The sequence below is a fragment of the Telmatherina bonti genome (assembly GCF_933228915.1).
Source record: "Telmatherina bonti genome assembly, chromosome: 10".
NCBI lineage: Eukaryota > Metazoa > Chordata > Actinopteri > Atheriniformes > Telmatherinidae > Telmatherina > Telmatherina bonti.
In genome coordinates, this window is record NC_136628.1 from 14,964,889 (window position 1) to 14,988,370 (window position 23,482).

Below are 23,482 nucleotides of genomic sequence, written 5' to 3' on the forward strand. Positions count from 1 at the left end.
GAACACAAACAGTCTTCATTTTTTATGTGATACGTCTTTTTAAGCAGAAAGTAAAAGGTAATTTCTGATAAAACTGCCTGAACGTGCACCGGGACATTTCCAGACTTCTGCCACTGCTGACACAGAAAGCACTCATTAGCCAGCAAGAAGTCAGCATGGTCCAAAAACCTGACATTTAAAAGATCTTTAAATACTGACGGTTCATTAAGAGCCTCAGCAGAAATCTGGCTCCTGCCGAAACACAGTACATCTAACGAGCTCTGCAGGGCAAAGAGTGGGTTTGCTTGGATTCCTATTACTCACTATTACATTAGTTAGCATTAGCATTAGCCTCTTACCGTGTTGTAGCCGGCGGGTTCTTGGCCATCTGTGATGAGTTCCCGCTCTCCTCTTGGGTTCACCCTCCTGAAGCGCCGTCTGGACCGCCTTTGGGACCCGTCTCTCTGTAGGAAGCTGTCGTCCCCTTCGCTGCCGTTATCCACCTGCAACACACAGTCGAAACTCCCCTCAGAGTAGAAGTTTCTGGAGGATCTGAACCCACAACTTATGGGTGTGTGGGGACATTTGGGCGACTGATCCACACCGTGTGGGACCTGAGAGCCCGGTTCAGAACAGCTGCGTTTCAGTACTTCAGACTTTTGGAAATCCTCATTGTGGTCCTCGGTTTCTGATGTTTGCTTCTTATATTCCACGTTTTGGTTGTTTACGTCCGTCAGATTCTTGAGGGAGATCCCTTCCTTTTTCTGCGGATCTTCTTCTTGCCTTGAGCTCTCTGAAGTCTGGTCCTGCTCTTCTGCGTGCTCCTGGCTGAACATCCAGCTCTTCCAGAGCGCAGAGAGCCGATGCCACCGGAGAACACTCATCCGGACTCAAGGACGGTATCAGAACAACACATAAAAGCAGGAAATACCACGGGGGAGGGGGGGGGACAGTAGGGAAACACTTCTATACAAACAGATGAATAGAAGTGTTGGGTCCAAAAGTTTCCAACAAAGAGAAAAATCTTGAGGGGTTCCTGAACTTTACATCCTCATGCAGGAAAGGAGCAAAGCAAGCGAAAAAGAAGTCAAATCAGTGAAACAAGAAGACTTAAATAAGGACAGCAAAGCGAGCGCTGCGTCTCTTCATCTCATTCTGTCCTCAATGTGGCAAGAAGCGTTCAACACGGAGCTGAGCTGCTCAACATGTTGCAAACGGAGTTGCTCACATGTTTGCTCGCGTTCTGTCACTGTCTAACACACACACACACACACACACACACACACACACAAAGCATACACTCAGCCCACAGTTTCCTCCAGGAAACTGTGAACACACAAATATCCTCAGCAGGCAGACAGAAAACAGCACAGCAAACAGATTCCGGCCATACAATTCGTTCCCCTGCAGACTCTTCGAGCTGTTGCTGCAGGAGGAATTTAGCTTTTTCTTCATTACTTAAAAGCAAATAAGCCAATAGTCTCGTTGTGTTAGCAATGGCCACACTGTTTAGAAAAAATGAAAAGTATTTTGGTCAATTCTGATTTCTTATCATTCTTTAACTTGTTCTTGTTTTGTTCTGGATTTTTCCTCTTTTGGCAGATTAAACAAACACCTTCTTAGTATCTTACTACAATCACAGCAGGTTTACACACACTTTTCTACTTCAGTCTTCTTCACCTCTCAGCTGCAATATCTGAATTTAATCTGTGTGTAGTAAGTGCGTACTGGATTAATGGGTACTTCTGAAGGTAATGTTATCTCAAACCAAACACTGCAAACTGTACACATAAGAGAAATAACTACAGCTTCATTTCACTGGAAGTTAAATGAGAAAAACAAACACTTAAATTAGGACAGCAAAGCGAGTGCTGCTTCTCAGCAGTTACTACATTTATAAGTACAACTTGTCAAGATGCTAAGTGCAGACTTTTCAACTATGTTAACCAGTTTTAATAATTAATAACACATCCAGTGGTATTGGTTAGAAATTTACCATTATTGAGATGCTGATGGTTTATTTAGGTGAAAATTAGCAGTTTGTTGCCAGCATCTGACATCAGAAGTGTGTGAGCTGCACCTGATCAATAAGAGGAAAATATTTTACTGTGTGCAACAATTCAAACTGGAGTGATGCTGTAGCAAGGACACAGTAGTAACAGTTTAATATGTGGATGAATGTGGATCCCAAACATCTGAATAGCAGAAATTTTTGTTTAAAAATTTGCTCGTAGTGCATTATTAAATAATTCATTATTTTATTTATCTATGTATTTCTACACAAAGCCTGGTCACTTTGATGGCAGCAGTGTTTATAGTTGAGAAGTGACTGAAATGGAGAGGAAAAAAAACAGCAAAACAAAACGAAAAACAGTAAAAATATGAAAATCACTGCAATGAAGATCTCAGGACTTCAAAAAGTGTGTAAAACTAAGCAGCCTTGTAAAAAAAACAATATCCTCTATATATTTGTGTCCATTTACGAACCCATTCGGTGCTATATTGGAATAATAATGTAGAGGTGAAGGTGTGAGCTGCGGTCTAAGTAAAAGGCGATCAAAGAACATAAACTGGGTAGGTTAAGGAAGCCGAAATTCTCCTCTACAATAGCTGCTGAAAAAATAATAAATTAATTAATAAAACAGCTGTTTGTCTGATTTGACTTATAAGCAGATAATGTATAGTTTTTACTGACCATCATGATTGGATAATGTGACTATTTAAAAAAAAAATAAAAATAAAGGTCTGCAACAAGTTTGTGAAACTTTCTGCAAATCTTTCTGCAGGTCAAAACAAAAATAAAGGTAAGAGGATCCATGTGTCGGAGTTCCAACATTCCCGAGCTTCATCTTCCTGTCCCACCTCTTTATATCCCTCTTTTCCCCTTTTATATTTATTATTCCTATCCCTAGTAGCGTGAAAAACTCTGATACATCCACTACAGCTTTATTTAATAAATCTATTTTTTATACACATAATTATCAAACTGATGTTCATAATTTAAATTTTTACTGAAAGAAAGTCTCCTTTTATTAAGACAAATGTCCACAGAAAAATGTTATGATCCAAAGTGAAACCTTTAAATATCCCCTCAGTGTTTCGACTTGCCCCCTTGAGCTTACAATGTGACTGTAAAGCAATTACTGCGGGAGATTAAGATTTCGTCATAGCAATTATACACCACAAGCATGGCCATTGTTGGCGCTGGTTATGTATTCTTTCCTCAGGTCAGTCATGTACATTTAAAGACAATTTGTTTGTGAAGACTCATGACAGGCCACAAACAGTATCCAGCTGCTGTGTTTATGTTCAGAGAAGATAGAAGAGCAATGAAAAACAGGCCTGGCCATGCCTTCCAGTGTCCTCACAGTAAAACCATCCCACAGTAGCACAAAAACTATAAAAACTTTAGAACAGATGGAAAATAAAACATCGCAGGGGAGTCTGGAAAAACTCTGACGTGTCGTCAATGATGGCAAAAGTTGTCTCATTTTAGAATGGCAGCCTGAAGGTAGAAAACATTCAAAGCCGTTGGTGAGGCTATGTGTGCCGTAGTTTCGTTTTGACCATTTTAACTAGCTTTGTGCGTGACTCTTCAGTCGCCTTTCTGAATACAGCCCCCCCCCCCCGTCTGTCCCATGACCACCGGTCCCTCCTATAAACTCATCACATTTCCGCTTCCTCTGACAATTTAAACGAGTGATGAACTTCGGGTTGACTCAGAGAGGAAAGAGGTTTACATTCCTCTCCATCTGATTGTTTTCCTGTCAGTGCGCGTCAGCTAACTTTTGTTTGTTCTCATGTACGTTCATGATTCGTCTAGTCTCATTGCCGTCTTCTATTCACTTCCTCCCATCGGCAACACTCACACAAGAAGCAACCCTTCTCCGAGTATGAATGTCACTCCTGTCCATCCTGTGACTGGAGTCATGACGAGAACCACAGATCACATTCCCTCTACTATTCCCATGGTCCTAATTAGCTGATTGGCTGCAGTGTGGTATGACTACACCCCCCGCCCCCACACTCTTGTTTTCTTGTCATTTTAAGTCATCAGTCTTGCATTTGGGAATTCATCCCATTTTCTCTAAAAGTATCATAGATCATAAGAATTTAGTGCTCCGTTTTATCTTTTTTTTGTTTTTTTTCATTTCAAATCAGAACTCTACAGGGACTGCCCACTCCTGAGCATACAATGGTCTCTTTTCTTGTGTTAGGCTGGAAGATGTGTCATCATTTTCTTTGAACCACTGCAGTGGTTTCTGCTTGCAGCTCAGTTAATCTTCACCAATTTTAAAGTAGCTTGCTGCTGATGGAAATCTACGAGCTTCCACTGCTGGACTGTGTTAAAAGCTTTCCCAGGATAGGCTCATCTGCTCTTTGATCAATGGGCTACAGTTAAACAGTTGGACTTTTACTTGGATTTTATCGGATTTTAAATGTGTCAAATCAAAACCTAATAAGTCTGATTGTCCCGATCAGATTTTAATGAGATAGATACTCAAAGTGAATCCTTTCTTTGGACCTTTAAAGGAAGAAATGTAGCACAACCAAATGAAGGATCGCTTCGGCTGAATATGGCTTGATGCTTAATAACAAAGGATATTAGTTTTCCAAGGCATACAATTGCAAACTTAGCTTTTCTAATTAGAAAGAGAAATATTCATGAATGAAACTAAAGCAAAATATTATCTAATAATCTGTAAACCATTAGCTTTAAAGACACACTACAGAACTTTTGCCATTTTTGCAGTCACACGCCCCCCCATCAACAGCTAATTCGGGATCCATTTTGCATCCCACCCATAGACCAAAGATGAAAAATGGACGGAGCCTCCGGCGGTTAAAAGTGAAGCCTATGCGGAAGTGCATAAAACTGCAGTTCCCCCTTCATCCGCTAGGCGCTGGCTGCAAAACAGAGCAAATCCCCATAGACTCCCATGTTAAAAAGGCCAACTTCACGGCAGAAATAAACATGTTTACAGCCTGGTTCAAAAATCAATATTTGGTTTATAGGTCAGGTTTACCTTCATGACAACTGTGGGGGGAGTGAATTTTTTTCTAACTCGCCCGTTTAAAAGTAAATGAATCTTGAAATTCTACATATTTAGGGGCGTGTCCTTTTGATTGACAGGTACCCGATCTCCCGCTTCAAGTAACGTAGAACAACCGCGGTTTTTAGCTGGTTAAGAACGTGACTTAGCTTTAGCCCGCTTACCTCCGTTAGCTGGTTAGCTCCTGTTATCTCCAGGTTAGCTCAGTAAGGTCTTAGCTACAGAAAGCTCGGAGATCACTCGATGTCAATCATCTACCATGACGCTCACAGCCCCCCTCTCAGCTCCACCTCTTACCCGCCCATATTTGTGTATTTGTAAGACGACACGCATGGCCCTGTCAAGATGGTGATGGTAGGAACCGCCCACCGTACTTTAATTCAGCTCTTCAGAAACCATGGGTGGCATCACGGAGGCTACGTCCATCTTTTTATATACAGTCTATGATCCCACCTGACCTGTTAGTTCTCTCCAGCCAGCAAAAGACGATCTTACGATGACTCTTATTTCGTCGCTTTCTTTCTTAAATTTTTAGTGTTTCTTTGCTGAATCAGAGACATTGTGCATTCAAAACAACCAGCTCCTTATTATACCATGAAGCTAAACATCGCGTCCTGATGTAAACGTTGAATAGGGCAGCTTCTCTGCTGCTGCTCTAGAAATGCAGATGTCATTGTGTTATCATACAAGTCCAAAACACAAAATTTGAAGTTAAAGTTCTGTAGTGCATCTTTAACCGAGCAAAAGTGTTTTCATTCATTTCAAACCCAACTGTTTTGTTCTCAGATTTTTGGCAGGAATTTGAAAAATTTACCCAAATTGCCAAATATTCAACCACAACTCAATAAACTTGAGTCTAAATAATACATTTGACACGGTCAAATTCTCCCATTATGTTCATGTTGGGAAGTCTTTAAAGAATGAAAGAAAATCTGAAATGGAGCCTCCTCATACCAGTGTGTTGTACTCTGTTGTTTCCTTCCTGTTCAATGCAATACATAACCACATTACACCACCCCCATTCCACACACACACACACACACACACACACACACACACACACACACACACACACACACACACACACACACACACACACACACACACACACACACACACACACACACACACACAGCCCTGCTGTACTGTGGCCAAGGGAAACATTACAGGCCGATAAATATGGACAACACCAGGATATAAACAACATCCTCTACGCAATCTCTTTTGCTAGTTCTCACACACAAAAAGCAAACGCTCAGAGATAAAGACATTGTGCGGATGAGGAAACACACTTAATGTTCTCTCTATTTCATTCAACAACAAAGTCTTCCTTCCTTAATCAAACCGGCTTTATTATTTTCTCCCCAGGCAACCGAGTTGGGGTCAGGAGTGGTATTGTTGGGTCCTATCCTGCAGAACGCCACATCACACTCACACTGCACTGCACAATCCTACCTTTAAGATGGTCAGCACCACCATGTCTTTTACTGCTGTAATAGCCGTTAAATAGACCCAGAGGGGTTGTATAGCGTTAAGTGTCTTGCTGGGAAAGCCTGGTTATCAACCTATTTCACTGAAGGGAAAAGTTATGCAGTGATGTCCATGGAAGTACTGGGTGGGGCGGTGCAGCATTCAATGTTGCTGACGAATCAACGCAAGATTCAAGGTTGTGTCGACAAAATAACACCATTCATTTGCACTGGAAGCAAGCATTGACATTATTTGTCATTAGATAACAGTTTCCAAGTAGTGTAAAAGCCAGCAAGATAAAGAAGCAGCTCTGGGTAAATCAGTGAAAGAGGTTAAAGTTAGCAGCAGGCTTCTTCCTACAGTTCTTTTATTTTGCAAGTTGCACAGAGGGGAAAAAATAAACTAGTGTTAAGTTGTTGCACTTGTTTGCTGTGATCCCTTGCTCCTGTGACAAGTTGATTGAAAAGGGTTGAATTGATTGTTACTAATTGCATCCTTATTGTTTCAGGTCTGAACTCCATCTCATTACCTGCAGTATTTAACTGCTTCCCCACCATATTCTCCTCTTCCTGTCTTTTCTCTCCTCCCCATGTTTACCATCTTCCCTCCTTTCTATTCTATTCTACAGTTATTTAGTAGCTTTTATCCAAAGCAACTTACAAAATCAAACTAACAAAATCAAACAGTAGAGGACATCGTAGGAAGGTGCTAGTGGACTGTCCAGTTGGACACAGGACCTTACATGAAGTGCTGTTTTTTTTTTTTTTTGTTATCCCCCTTCCCACCCCATTATATCACTGATGTTAAAGTACAAAGAATGAATACCATAATGTTCGTTGCAAAGAACTGGGCTAAGTTCTCCAACTTTCCAACAAATATAGCGATACTAAGTGTGAAAGTGCTCCTTGAAGAGCTGAGTCTTCAGCTTGCTCTTAAAAGTAGACAGGGACTCTGCAGAGCGGATAGAGCTTGGGAAGTCATTCCACCATTGTGGCACAGCAAAAGAGTCTGGCTAGTGATTTAGTCCCAGGTATTGGTGGTAACATCCGGATTTTCCGATATACTCAGTCCGAATGGGGACTCGTCTCAATTGTAGAGGGTGTATCCAAACAGACGGGATTGTGTTCACGATGCACTTTGGACAAACGAGCCAAACCATTAGAATAATATATCCCCATTTCCATCAAAGGTGGCGCTGCACTCGTATTTAGCAAAACAGAGGACAAGATCCACATGAAGAAGAAAAGTCTGTTTCTTCCACTTGCGCGCAAAACATGAAGACAAAATTATAGTTGTTATTGGGGTTTTTCTTTTGTCTTATGCAAGGATACTGCAGGACCACACTGCAACAATGGGTGCAGTAAGAACAACAAATGAGGCAGAGACTCAACGCGATTGCTACCCACAATCCAATACTATGCCAACACTACGCTTAAAATGAACTGATACTTACATTTGTATGCTGGCTCTTTAATCAGAATTAGAAACCAAACCAGTTCGAAGCCAACAAAACCAAAGAAAGGTGGGGCATTTTGTTATTTCTTGCCCAAACGGAGTGAATCCCTGGGACCATCCTGGCATTAATGTGCCCTATGTGTCAGTCTTTCTTTCTTTATTCCCTTTCCCTTCTCTATGACTTCATACTCTTCTTTTTCCAAACTTTTCCATGTTTCTCTCCCCTTTCTTGCTTTTTCAAACCTTGTTACACTTTTTCCATTATTTTTGTTTCCCTATTTGCTTCATTTTTCCAGTCAACAGGCATCTCTTCAGATCCGTTTTATTTGTAGACTCAGACTCAAAATCACAAGAAAGGAGAATTAAACACATTAAATCAAAACCAGAACATGACTGATGACATTTTTTTCATTGTAGGCTTTGTTATTATAAACAGTTTTTTTTAATTAAAAAAATTTAGATGATTTAAAAACCCAAAACCCTGCAAAGAAAAAAATAAGAAAAAAACACTCTGGCACATTAAGCCACAGTACATGTCTTTAACACCATCCTGTAAACACACAGGAAAACATTCACTTTTAACTCAGGAAGCTCCCCCTTTGTGTTGTTAATTGTAAAATTCATCATTTTAGGGGGAAAAAAAAAAGATTCAACCACTTTGAGGCATTCTAATCTTATTTCTCTAAGTTGAGCGGAAGCATTACTTCCTATTACTGTGGGGATTTTTTTTTTTTTGCCACCAGAGGAACACCGGAGGCACTAAACAGAAATACTTGTGTTACATCACACACCGAAAGGGGGTAAAAACAAGACTCATTTATATGAAAATCTTGCAAATTATTGCTTCAGTTTTGACTGAAACAGAGTGACTGTCTGTCTAATGATGATAAGGTTTCATCATCCCCCCCCCACCTACATTCAGTAACAGAGGTTATTTTAGCCTGTACAATCACATGATCAAACTTTACAAAGAAATCCTCATTGTTAAAAGACAATGTTAGAATACTGCAGGGGAAAGACATTAATGGAGGAAACAGACAAATCTGTCAACACGATTACTAAGTAGATGAGATTTTGTAAGACCATTGTGTAGAATTAAGCTCCAAAACAAATGGATGCTACACCTTTCCTGAAAAAGATACCCAGCATGCATACTCTGTAAGCAGAGCCACACATAATATTTTAAAACACAAAGTCAGTCCTGCACTAATCTGCCCCCCCTCCCCCAAATTAAATTAGACATGTAATACCTGCAGTATAGAGTCTAGCAAACTATGCAAGGTGATTAGAGTTGGTGTCTGACTCTTGTCCAACGTAAAATAAAAGGACATGGAACCCCCTCAGATGATCTAAGAATCTCAGAAAATGGCTATTTCAAACTCTAAATCTGGCACAATTAATTATTATTGTATGATTTAAATTTGGTCATTAGGGTCCACCAGGAAGGCCTACAGCCAACCAGGGGATATATGACAATAATATTTGTAACAAAGCCGACTGAGCAAACCAATGACATAAAGGGCCCCAGAAGGATAACACAAGACGCTCTTTCTGAAGAGACGCTTTGCAGGAGGATCGCAGCCATGTGGTGCCTCTACATAGCTCGGTGGAACGACCGCTAACACATGAATATGAAGCTTTGACACAGGCGATGCAACACAAAATATGCACACGACTGACTGTATGTGCATCTGCAGATTTGTTTGCAAACTGGATCGCAGAAACCATTGAGCCGACTTTACACAAAGCCATCTGGTGCGTGGCTTGCTTCAACCAATCACATCAAAGGAAAGGAGACAGGTGGTAAAATCAAACTCAGAAGAAAGTCTAAAAACCTGCCAGTATAGAAGAGAGATTGTTCAGAAACAAACTTTCCTCTGGCAGAAACAGTCGGTTTGCAGCCCAGCACGAAGGATTGTCATGTGAACAAGCTTCATGAGAATGTAGCCGTCATGAAAAGTACATCTGAGTGGATGCACTTTCCAGACTTTCATCCATTTACATTATTATAAACCAACTGTGCAGAGGTGAAAATCAGAGCTGGGTTTGAAGGTATATGGTATTGGTAGCTATGTTATAGTAAATAAATGCGAACACAACACTGAATGATCACCAGACGAGGATTAAAAAGGGCAAAATTATCCTCCTATTAAGGCAACAGGAGAAGAGAAAAGGATGAAAAGGAGAAGAATAAAGAAAAAGTAATGCAGACATCAAACACAGATGGAAAAACAGGAGTAATATAAAAGGGGAGAGAAAGCAGAGGGATGAGGATAAAAGTGAGGTGCACTTGGAGCTAAACAAAGGCGGGATGAGTCTAAAACAGAGAGAGCCTGCATCTATACTCACCACAATCATTTCTGATGGCTCCAAAGTGATGCATTCACAGCCACGTCTGCCCCCCAGCTGCTTGCCAAAACTGCAGAGACATGCACAAACACACACACAAGCACAAAATCAGTGTAAAACAGAAAAAAAAAAGACCCAAGGCAGGGATGAGAAGAGAGTATTCGATCGCTATGAAAGCAGCGACAGATGCATTCAATCACATTCGCCCACCCACAGATGAACATCAAAATTATGAGCCATTAAATTACAATAATAGCCAAAAATCACTGAGCCGACCTCGCATTAAGCGTAACACGATAGGGAGGGTGTGCTGACCAAGTCGGCGTGTTTCAAAATGTTTTTAAACAGGAGAAATAACATCTGCTGAGATTAAAGCACACCGAAAAGTCTGAATTTGCTTTTAAGGACTCACCATCTGTTACACTGTTTAACGTCATGCTACGTTAAATATAACAAACACTTCTCTGACTTCACGTGAGAAGTAAAAGTAGATTTCTCTGGTATCCTTTTCACTGTGCAATCAGTTCAACAACATAACAACCAGGCTCACATTCAGACGTCGTTGTGCATATGGGAGTTTAAATCCTGTGAAAATCTATGGAACTGATATCCACTGATTAAGTGGCAAAAATCCTAAAAATGCTGTAGACCAGTTTTGAAGGCCCCCCTCAAGCGATAAATATGGAGTCAACTTTCGAATCAGTTCCACTGATTTACCACAAAGTTATCTTTACTGAACCTTTCACTACAGATGACAGCATCCAGGCCATCACCTCCTGTCACATTCTTGGGTTTCATTTCAGAATGAAACCCACTCAGAGCAGAAATCAGACTTGTGTCTGAGCTGGTGATAAGCTTGACTGCAGATTAACAGAATTGTTCTGTGAGACATGTTATACATTACAGAAGAGTTTCAAAAGAGAAAAAAACAAAGGGACCAGTTGCAGTGGCGAGACGAGCTTCTTCTCCAATCAGATGATGTGCTCATTTAAAGTCTGCAGCTGCTTGCTAAAGTTTCAGAGTCCCCATCCCCAAGAGTGCTCGCCACCACTCCAGGCATCGACTGAGGCAGTGAAAAAGAAGCCTCAACCTCTGTGCATGAGCTGAAAAATACTTTAAAAAATTTTTTTAAAGTGCATAAATTAGTTCCTTCTTTGGTTTTAAGTTCAGATTGTGCCAACTGAACCATTTCTTAAGCATTATAAAGTATTTTCATGTCTTTCGCTAAAGCGAATAGTATTTACCTAAAATAAAGTTGTATATTAGTCATCACACCATGCACACACTTTGCTGACATTGACTTTAAGTTATATTTTTGGATTACTTTGCAGCGTAAGAACCTGAATGTTTTCCTGCCACTGATGATAATGATGATGAAAATGATGAAAATGATGATGATGATGATGTGTTTTTAGCATCTTAAGAGACCATAGGTCATATGTGCAAATGCAGAGCAGTAATACCAACATATGGAACCTCACCACCTGTCCCTTCATAGGTCAGTCTGCATGTCTGATGGCAACATGTGTCTGGTAGTGTGTGGACATATGCAAAGAAGAAAAAATAAAGGACGCGTACATCTCCAAAACAAGAAGTTGTGTTTGAATGGATCTGAATTTTAAGGCATTTCTTAACATGCCTCCCGTAGCGAGTGCTTGTGTTTATAAATTTTGCAATTACTCACGTCTTTGTGTTTTCCATTCACTGTGTGTGTGTGTGTGTGTGTGTGTGTGTGTGTGTGTGTGTGTGTGCGTGCGTGCGTGCGATTCCCAGTCTGTACAGCTCAATCAGAGTGTGTGGTGAACCCTGAGAGCAGATGGAGCTGCCAAAATGTCTCGTTCCCCTTCAGCGTGTAAAAGTGGTGATTCAGCATTGTTTCAGGACGGGGGGGGGGGGGGGGGGTTGCTGGTTTTAATGGTGGAAGAGTGCTAATCTGGGAGGAAGCAACATTGACGTCTCCTCTCCTATTAAGCCTTCAGTGTGTTTAAAACCGTCTCAGTGCTCTGTTACTCCCTTCTGCTCTCATCGATCATTTCCCTCATCCATCTTCTGCTTATATTTGTCTCTACAGCTTTTCAGTTTTCTTTGTCCACACTGCCTTTTTTTTTTTTTCTAAAGATTTTTAACTCTTTTTTTGTCATTTCTGCTGCTATATGCAAAGTTACTTCAAACGCTGTGATGCCATGCTTTTTTTTTCCCTCCCTGTTTTGCTCCCTTCACCATGTCCACTCTATTGCAAATTTCCCTTTTGTTTTTTCTTTCCTCCTTTCCTGTTTTTTCTCCACATCGCATTCTGTATTCCCTTTCATCCTTTTCTTCCCTCCTCTTTCCGCTGGTTTTACTCAGAACCAGAAAAAAGTAAATAAATAAATTTTTAAAAAACTTTCATCTCTTCTCGTCCTGAATATCGACTTCGCACCGGTACAAACAGTTACATAACGCAAACCTCCTGGTTTAGGACTGAGATGTAAGTCTGTCTTCATGATGAGTTCTATAGGCAGAAACGATGATGAAAGTCCTCTTTTAACCAGTTTCTGAATTGGTTGCATTGTTCTTCTTCTGACAGATTTTCCAAGAAATGTTAACAGGTTGTGAAAATGATGCAAAAATCAAAGCCTTGTTGCATCACACTAAAGGAAGAATAGATCTATATCCACTGGGGATGAACTTGCTGGGAAACTGACAGTGGCTGAACTTGGCACTAATGAGCTGTATGGGGATTCTTTTTTTTTTTTTTTTTTTTTTTGCTTTGTTGCCACAATCAGTCACATACTTCCTGTGTTAATATTCTTCAGACTAAACATTCCCCTGGACGAGGCGAATGTTTAGTCTCTGCAGATCAAGCTGGATTTTTGCAACAAATTCATCGTCCTTTTGTAAGTATTTTCTCTCATTCAACACTATTTATAGGATCAAAAGTGACAGAAGAGGAAAAGAAATAAACCTTTTAGACTTGCACTTCATCCAAGAGAAAAATGGCACTGCTTCGGCTATCTTTTAGGGAATTCAGCTGTTTCTTGCCTCCCTGTGTTGAGGTCAGATGCCAGAGGCAGCTGCAGAAAACACTCCTACCGGTGCAAAGAGTTTTCCGGCATCTGTCATTGTCACCTTTCTGAGTTATCTGCTTGTTGACAAATACCTTGTGCATCAACTTAAATTCCCTGAATTGCTCCACACCCTCAAATTCTGCACTTTAAAAAAAAAAAAAAAAAAAAAAATTATATATATAAAACTCCATCCATTAGACAAAGACACATCGTGAGCGAATAAAATGCGACAAAATCCATAAAATATCTTTGGGAGGGGGTGAGAGAGCCAGTTTCTCCCAGGGAGGAATGTAGTAGGAGGACTCCGAGCTTTCAGAGCCTCTTGCATGGAGGTCACTCCGACTCTGACAGATCTCTCTACACTCCACTGAGGCGAGACGCCTGGTCCCTGTCAACGCCACACAAAGCCTGCCAAGCCTGTCTCTTCACTCTGTGTGTGTGTGTGTGTGTGTGTGTGTGTGTGTGTGTGTGTGTGTGTGTGTGTGTGTGTGTGTGTGTGTGCGTGCAGAGTGGTGAGACGGACTGTGGTGCAGAGACAACGGAGAGATACAGTTTGCAACTGATCAAGGAGATTCAGCAGAGCCAGAGTCTTCACTCATGTATCTTTCATGTTTTTGTTTGCCTGGTTGTTCCTCATCTTTCTTTTACCCGAAGCATTCTCTCTCAAAAAAAAAAAAAAAAAAAAAAAAAAAAAAAAAAAAACAAGTCCAAGAATCAATAAACAAAAGTCAGCTGTTGTTAACTAAGTGAGGATGTGCATACACACGTGTGTGTGCCCACAAATAACTCTGCCACCCTGACTCAAGTGAAACATGATACCTGTGTGTTGTTGACTGGTGTGAATCGCTACCTCACAGCGGAAATGAGACAAACATCCAAAAATACCATTTGCTATGTTTACATGGGAGTTTTAATTCCTGTTTAATTCCGATTAAAAGTTAATTCCACTTTAAACTGGTGAAAAACGATCATGTAAACACTTAATTCCTAATGTTAATTCCTATTTGGAATTAAACTTATTCTGATGTAAGTGGCTGCTTTATTCACATTTTAATTCCAAACTATTTGATTCCTCTGACATGTAAACCTTAATTCCGCTCTAAGTTGATTTAGGTCGTTCTGCGCATGTTCGTTACCTTGTCCTGTCCCGATGACACGCGTTGTTTTGCTTCCCGTGTTCGGTGGTCTAGCTGTTTTCTACTTCTCAGTTGCTGCAAAAAGTGAAGTAGTATGCTCGTGTTGAGCTGGTACTTCACATTTATAATAAAAATAGCTGCGAAACTGGTACTTATTATGTAGTTTTTACAAGTTATGACTGAAAAGACGAGAAGCAGGGAGCAAACTTTATTTCCGGTATACATCATACTTCACGTGAACCCTCTATCCAATCAGAACCCTTCCTGACCCGACGCTCTAAATAGGAATTAAGTAAAGACGCATTTCATGTAAACGTTCATTTGGAATTATTATTTTCATCAAACTCGAAGGAGAATACGTTAAATCCTAATTATTCATTTGGAATTAAAAACCATCATGTAACCGTACTGAATAAGAGCAGGCTTTAAGCCTTTAGTTTAAGTTAACGTTAGTTTCAACTCAGGAAATAAACATTATGACAGCAAAGAGTCAAAACAAATGCGTTGACATCAATCTCCATCAATTAAACTGCATTTCTACTTATTGTGGTGTTGTAGCTTAATCAGTGCTCTACTCACGTTGGAGAATCTCAGATTATTCAGATGATGCCAACTGCGCTGCATTTATATCACAGCGTTTGATTTCTTAATTATTTCCTGTAGCTATGCTGTTGAAAAACATCTTTATTCCTGCTGATCACATGATAAAACTGTGCGATCGATGTGATGCTGTACAAAATAGATTTGTATTTTAGGTCAAACTTTTTTTTTTTTTTTTTTTTTAATCATAGAAACCAATTTGTGATTTGTTTTATTCATGTTTTTTTTCTAACAACTTGTTTATTCCCATGTGTCATCATTTCATGTCTGACACAACACCTTAGAGAAAAAAAAGCCTGCTGCTTGTCCAGCAACATTTGGCTGGCTGAGCCATTAACTCTTCCTCCTTTCTTTCTTTTTTTCCCCCCAAATAAAGCATTTTTCCTTGGAATGAACATCCTCTTACAAGAGAAATGTGCAGGATTTCAGCAGGTGGTTATTCCTCTCCACTCACTTCCTGCAGAAACAAGTTGTTGGCAGGGAGGAGAACAGGTTCATCCCCGGTCCAGTGACAGCTGCGGCGCCTGGACCAATAAAACCATGACAGCCAGCTCAGAAACGACGGCCACACACACACTGACACAGGCGTGGTGTCTCACACCAGGAAAAACTAGCAATGTACTAAATGGAGCAAAGCATTGGGTAATATTACCCTTTTCTTTCTTTTTGTTGTTGTGTCGTTGGTTGTGTGTGATGTCTCTGCAGATTGTGGCACTTTGGTCAACTTTGTTGTTTTTAAAGTGCGTTATGAATAATTTTGCTTTGCACTGAGTAGAATCTAAGCTCAAAGAAGCCCAACACTATTTTAGTCTATTCTAGTCATCAAAAAATGCACTATTCTTTAAATCAGTGGTTTCCAAACTTTTTCTGCAGGGCCGCCTTGTCATCGACGACAATAATGTCAAGCCCCCACCCCCTCCAGTCACATAAACCAAAGAAACATACTAAGAAATGTGTCTTTAGTTTTAGTGGCTGTATTGTAGGTAACTATAATTAAAACCGTGTCAGTATTATTATCCATTCTTCTGCTTTAGTGTCAAACACTACTACTACATCAGTTGAGGGGAGTTTTCTATGAGACGATGCTGCTTTAGTAAAACAACTTTGCTATATATGATAGTTGGATACTTGATTTCTAAAGTAACCTGCAGACTTTTCTTTGTGCTCAGAATGAAAAGTCCACAAGTCGTGTTGTAACTTGTTTGGCTTCGTACTTCATGATATTAAATTATACTATTTTGGTTCATGCAAAAGACTGTGGTCTCATTATTACCCACCATTGGTTATTATTATTACTGGTCAAGCAGGGACAGATATACTCCATCATAGTTTGCCTTTTTTTTTTTTTTTTTAAAAATTACCTGAAGTCTCTTTTGTTGATTTATCATCATTTACAATGATATTGTTACAAATTTATCCGGTGTAAAAACTCCCAAGTTTTACTTTGCCTTGCCGCGCCCCCCCCCCTGTGATTAGTCTGGGTCCCCCCTGGGAGGCCCGCCCCCCAGTTTGGGAACCACTGCTTTAAATAAAATCAAGTTAATAGTTAAATATAAATAGTTAATATAGTTAAGTTATTATAGTTAATATAAATAGCAAAAAAATTGTTTTTTGTTTGTTTTGCTTTTCAACATGCATGATCGTAAAAAAAATAATCACTAACTTCCTAAGTGCAACTATAAAGTTTTTTATGTCTCACTACAGAACCATATTTAATGGTTTTGTGCATATTTTTGTGCAAGTATTGACTTTTTATTTGTGGGGAGGGGTGTTTATAGTTAAGTGTTGTTGCAGTTTTGTAAAACAACATTTTATTCACAATAAAGGAAAGACCTCACATGACTTTTTGTTAGGCATTTAGTGCCCATCAATGATCAAAAGTGAGGTTGTTTATTCTTCTGAAGTTATTATTTACTAAAATAAACCATTTACCATAGAAGACTACAACTATTTTTTTTTTTTTTTTAATTAAAGTTACCAAAGGCTGTGTTCACCCTACACAGAAAAATGGTCTAAATCCAGCTGGTTTGTCCACATGTGCCCCAGATGTGACCTATTTTTATTACAGTCTGAACAAAACAAATCAGATTTCTCCAAACCTGACCCAGACCAGATCAGATACGTCAATCTCAGCGGTCATATTGCATTTCATCTGGGGTTATATAATTGAAGTGAGACAGATCTCATAAGTCTGCAGAGGAGGAGGTGAGACATGACACGATCAAATATAAAGGTCTAAACAATATTATCAGCACATTATCAGTTTTAATTTCGTGGAAACTGCAGCCAAAGCCCATATCTCCTTCTGTCAACACCATACAGTCCACCTGATGCACCTTAAATCCAATACTGGTAATATCACCATGTCTGATGGAAATTATCTGTTCTGGTACATTAAAAAGTTGTTTGCATCAAACTTGACGAACTGCAAAAAAAAACAAAAAACAAACAATAAAACTAGAAAAGCACTCTGACAAAGCAAACCTCCACCAAGGCCTTTAAAAAGTTCCTGGATACAAAACGTGATCCGGATAACCACCACCAAAATTACATCAGTTCTTCCTTTTCACATTTCCATCAACTCCTGAAATTTCATGAAAATCCGTCCATAACTTTTTGAGTTATCTTGATACAAACAGACAAACCAACAAACAGATACAAACAGGTAAAAGCATAACCTCCTTGGAGGAGGTAATAAATTAAAAATTTATGTAGTTTGGTAGCAAGAAACAGTTTATACTTTCTCTATGGAGATTTTCACTGTTCAAGTTGTTCTTTCTTTCTTGTATAATCAGAACTAAACAGTATTATTTATCATTCAATTGAAATTGGAAATTTTTAAAAAATTTCAAAATGTTCAAATTTCTGAATAATTTTAAAAATCACCAGCTAATTTGATTGATTCCACTGAAATTATTGTGAGACAACTATTGTGAGAATTATTGTGTGAAAAAGTACAGGATTGCAGGACAACCCCCTGGAATGTGCACTCTCGTGCATCTGATTGGTCAGCGCTTTGCTCGGTAGTAAAAAATCAGACAAGGTTGGAATTCTTTTGATTGAAAAACAAGTTGTTTTACATTTTTTTCTTCTTCTGGTAAAGTACCGTAATTGCTACTCCAAATATGTACCAGAGCAGGTTTAATGGGTTAAATTGACATGAATGAATTAGCAACCTGTTTTCATGCAGGTCTACGGTCAGAAAAACATTAAAATGAAGGTCTGCTGGTTCTGAATTCCACACTTCCTAAGACGTTAGTTAGCTTTCCAACCTAACATTACCATTCTCTCGTACAGACAGTGTGTAATTTGAGTCTAAAGCAAGTTTGAGAGTTTCATTTTTAAAACCGTTGAACCCAAACAGACGTTTATGTTGGTTGGCAACACCGTTTCCATGGTTATAACGAGCAACAGTCAGGAAAGAAAACCACAGACCACAGTCTAGGACACACACACACTTACTGTACACTCTGCAGTTTTACTGTTTGGTCGCCCAACAATGACCATGCTGACTCATACAAGCATCAAACAAGACTGGAGAGCTGGTCTGCACCCACATCTTTAACAGAGAGACCACCAGCACACATACAAAAACTACTTGAGAGGAATGATGTTGCAGGAAACGGTACCATTCATTTGAAAGGGGACAGCTGCTACCTAGCTAAAATGAACTGAGTTAAAGTCTCTTCAGAGCTAACAGAGAGGTAACCAGTCACACTTGACTGGACACACAAACACTGGCCAACCAGGTTAATGATCTTGATGATCTTCATTTACGTACAGCGAAGCACGTTCCAAAGAAACATGAATCAGATAAAGAGATTTCTGAGAGCTGTGAGGCTTTAAGGAAGTAAGCAGGATGATGAACTGATGGTAAACACAACAACAAATATATCTGGACTTTGTGCCTCTGTGTGTGGTTTACCACAGCATCCTATGGACTGAATTTGTTTTTATGTATTAAACACATTTTTTTTAAAAATGCATTTGTAGTTTTTAAAACATTACTTTTTATCTTATCAGTTTCCTGTTTTTCCCTGCATCATCAATAACTTCCCAACACTTCCAGCAGCAACACTTTGCCCTTCATAGGTGTTTAATGGTGGTTGTAATGTGGAAAAAAAGGGGGCTGCTGCTGTTTTAGATAATCAGCAGCGATAAAGAACAGCAAGCCACAGTAGCTGGTGGTGTGTTTCCAGCGCCAAGAGGCCCAGCGGTTGTGAGTTATCCTGCCACAGCGCCGTAGGGAGTTCCCTGCTATCCAGTTGTTTAAACGACGGCAGGCAGGAAATGAAGCATGCAGAGGGAAAGAATGCAGAAAGAGGGAGCGAGGGAGTTTTGAAAATACTCGGCTGAATTCGACTGAGGTTGACGTTACAGCAAGCGGCTGTCTTTAAAGTCACAATGAGAGAAAACTAACGTTACGAACCAGGAACAGAAATACTGGGGATCCGCTTGACTGAAGTCCTTCTCATATCCAGCATGTTATCCACAATGAAAAGGAGGGAAAGTCCCGCATTCAGCTGATCCAGAACCTGATCCAGAATCTGATCCAAGCGTGCTGCTTTTGTGCTCCAGAGTGTTCAAACAACAAGTTTCACCAGAAAGAAGAAGTGGCTTGACCATCAGGCTTTCAGCTCACTTTAATCTGAGGAAGGAGTGTGTTCTCTCTCTGTTCGCTTGTCTGTCTCTTCGCTGGCTCCAAAGAGGTGTGTGTTTGTCAGTGTGTGTGTGTTACAGGGTGTGTGCTGCCTGCTCATTTCCTGCCTGGATGTGCTTCTGGGCTCGAGGCGGGCAGGCTGCTCAGGAACACATGGCCATCCCTTGCTCTGCCAGGGGTTCCGCATTCCACCCACACACACCCACCCACACCCACACACACACACACACACACACACACACACACACACACACACACACACACACACACACACACACACACACACACACCCACACACACACACACACACACACACACACACCCACACACACACACCCACACACACACCCACACCCACACCCACACACACACACACACACACACACACACACACACACACACACACACACACACCTTCTCTATTAGTTCCCTCTGTGACCCTTTCCAAACCCCCTGCTGCTCATAGTGCTCCACCACACACACACACCCTCCTCTGGTCCTTTGCAGGGCACCTAATTTACTCACACTCTACTCAGTTATCAACTCATCCATGTTAGAATAACACACATAAAAGACAAACACACACCCATGTGTACAGTCCGAGCTGGCCTGAGGTTACTGATACACAACCATCTATGCTCTCTGCTACGGTCGGTCCCTTGCTGCTGTTCATGAAACAAATCAACACAAAATTCTTGCACTTAAGTTTCGGTTCTGCTTGCACAAGGCAGCACTGGAAGTGACAAACGCTGAGGAGGAAGACACTAGATCGTTAACTATGCATGTCACACATGACTGCTTTGCTATATTTACGTCTTATAGCATAGAATCTAAAGATAAATCTGAGATCATTTCAATTCATGTCATTTGCCACTTTTAAGCAAATAAACAAACTAGAAAAGAACTGAGAGAGCGCAGACCTCTGCCAAGTAGCACATTTCCACCCATATTATGATTTCTATCTCATGTTACAAGCCAAAACTCAATGGAATCCAAGTTAGACGAAGGCCACAGGTCTTTATGTGAAGTTGATATAAAGAAAGATAAACAACGGCAAAAACACGACCTCTGTCCCCTCATAGGCGGAGGTAATAGTTTGCCTTTTTATAAACTGAAAAAACAGGCTCAACAGTAGAATAGAGCATCTTTTATTTAATGTTTCTTTGGATGAACAGATGGAAATTGTGGCTGAAATGACGGAACGTTGAAGAAGTTCCCAGGAGAGGCAACAAGCCCTCATTGTCTCTGTGATTGTTCACAGCAGGAAATGGGGTGAAAATTAGCGTGCCCACCAGCATATCCTATTTCCATCACTGCTGATTGGTGATGTAGCGCAGATAAATAACCAAGAACTACAGTGGGGGCATTTTACCCTGGAATGAATCCACTGGGTCCCTTTTACCACTGAGGATATCAGTCACTTGTCAAAATGACTATTTTCCAAGTTTTTCTAGACCTTTAAAATGAAAATAATTACAAAGGGTCTTGAAGACCAATATACTAACTTATTTCAGGTTTTTTTAAATGCTAGGTCATCATCCAGCAACAAATCACTTGTGATTCCTTTACATAAATTGGAAAACACTCAAACTTATTCTAAACTAAATGAACCCTGGATCATTCATGACCCAAAGCATGTTTTTCCTTTCTTTTATGGTTGAAAAGATAACTGAAGATACTCAGCTAGGAGCCACAAACTAATATAACACATGGAAGCTGGAAAAGTTGGCCATGATTTCTACTGGGGAGCATCAGACATTTAACTTGACCAATTTCCTTTTGACAGAACTCCAGGACTGGAAGGAACTAATATGATTATGTGGAGGTATTTTGAGTGTTTTGTCCATAGGCTGTATATAAAGAGATGGACGGAGCCTCTGTGATGTCACCCATAGGTTTCTGAAGAGCTGAATTGAAGCTTGGTGGGTGGTTCCTACCATCACCATCTTGGCGTGTCGTCTGGCCCGGGAAATACAAATATGGGTGGGTAAGAGGTGGAGCTGAGAGGGGGGCTGTGAGCGTCATGGTGGATGATTGACATCAAGCGAACTCCGAGCTGCCTGTAGCTAAGAGCTTAACAAGCTAACCTGGAGCTAACAGGAGCTAACCAGCTAACGGAGGTAAGCGAGCTAAAGCTAAGTCACGATGTTAACCGGCTAAAAACCGTGGTTCTACGTTACTTGAAGCGGGAGATCGGGTACCTGTCAATCAAAAGAACACGCCCCTAAATATGCAAGATTAAATTACTTTTAAACGGGCGAGTTAGAAAAAATTCACTCCCCCCCATAGTTGTCATGAAGGTAAACCTGACCTATAAACCGAAAAAGGATTTTTGTTCCAGGCTATAAACATGTTTATTTCTGCTGTGAAGTTGGTCTTTTTAACATGGGAGTCTATGGGGATTTGCTCTGTTTTGCAGCCAGCCCCCTAGCGGATGAAGGGGGAACTGCAGTTTTATGCACTTCTGCATAGGCTTCCCTTTTTACCGCCGGAGGTTGCGACTTGGTTTTGTCAAACCATTCTTTAGTCATCATCCCTAGTTTTTAGCAATGCAGAAAGTTACTACACGGACTATATCTGCACCCTTTCTTTTTGTTTTTGGCATGAGTTTCCTCTGTTTCAGTTCAACCATAACAGTAGAGTCAGGGTGAATACAGAGCTGAAGACCAACCTCATCCAATCATCTTCACAGTCTTCACCATTAAAATCAATTTCAGTGTTTAAACAAGTGCAACACTTCAGTGAAAATGCTTTCAAGTTGTTTTTGGCACTTGCCGATCTGCAGACCACAGCTTGGTATTTTGTTACAATGAGCTTATCGAATAAGTAAATGTTGATGTCCAGTAAGCTCCAACTGCAGCACCTCTCTCTTAAGGCACCTGTCATGCAACTACCATTGTCTCCTGCCAGCTGGATGAAGTCTGGATGTATTGTAATCTATTTCAGGGGTGAAATGGTTGAACTAGGACCTCGTGATGGAGGAATCTAAAGTAAACAAATCTCAAATGAAGCATACACTTTAACTTTATAACAATATAATTAAGCGACAGGTATTTAAGACTATGCTGTAAGCTTTGCCAAGCTGTACTCTTTAATGTCATCTCCACTGTCACCAGATTCTATTTAAAAAACTTGTGAATTTGACTTGAAGCACGCCTGACCTGCTGGTTAATCTTGGTGCTTTAAAACAAAAAAGCAGGTCTTGGTCCATTTCAAGTAGACCAAATACAGGAAGAGAACTACAAAGTCACAAAAAAGTCACTTCCTGCATGTGGCGTAGTATTGCATTGTGGGTAGCCATTGCCTTAAGGATCTTCTGCCTTGTCTGTTGTTCATACTGCACCCATTGTTGCAGTGTAATTCTGCAGTATACTTGCAAAAGACAAAATTTGAAAAAAAGAAAAAGAAAAAAAAAAACAGCAATAGTTTTGTCTCCATGTTTAACTTGGCTCAGTTGTAAGGGGGTATATCCATGCAGGACAGAGCTTGTGTTCACACTGCACTTTGGTCAAACGAACCAAAGCATTAAAAAAAATATACCCCCATTCCCACCAAAGGAGGCGCTGTACTAGAGCTGCAACTATCGAGTACTTTTGGAATCGGGTACTCTGTCAATTATTTCTTTGAGTAATCGAGTATTCTAACGATTACATATTTATATATATATATTTTTTTTTTTTATTATAATTTCTAAAACAAATACTAAGGGGGTTTCAGGTGCTGCAACATTGA

The 23,482-nt window shown here is 40.2% G+C and overlaps 1 protein-coding gene across 1 annotated transcript in view; it reads right to left on the bottom strand.

Moving 5' to 3' along the window:
- rapgef6 (Rap guanine nucleotide exchange factor (GEF) 6) overlaps positions 1 to 23,482 on the bottom strand; it is a gene marked incomplete at its 5' end in the record, with an annotated part of 156,692 nt that overhangs the window by 88,268 nt on the left and 44,942 nt on the right. The window contains 2 exons of the mRNA XM_079247887.1: positions 339 to 482; positions 10,308 to 10,377. Of these exons, the coding sequence (XP_079104013.1) occupies positions 339 to 482; positions 10,308 to 10,377 (214 nt within the window). The remainder of the gene's footprint in view (positions 1 to 338; positions 483 to 10,307; positions 10,378 to 23,482) is intronic.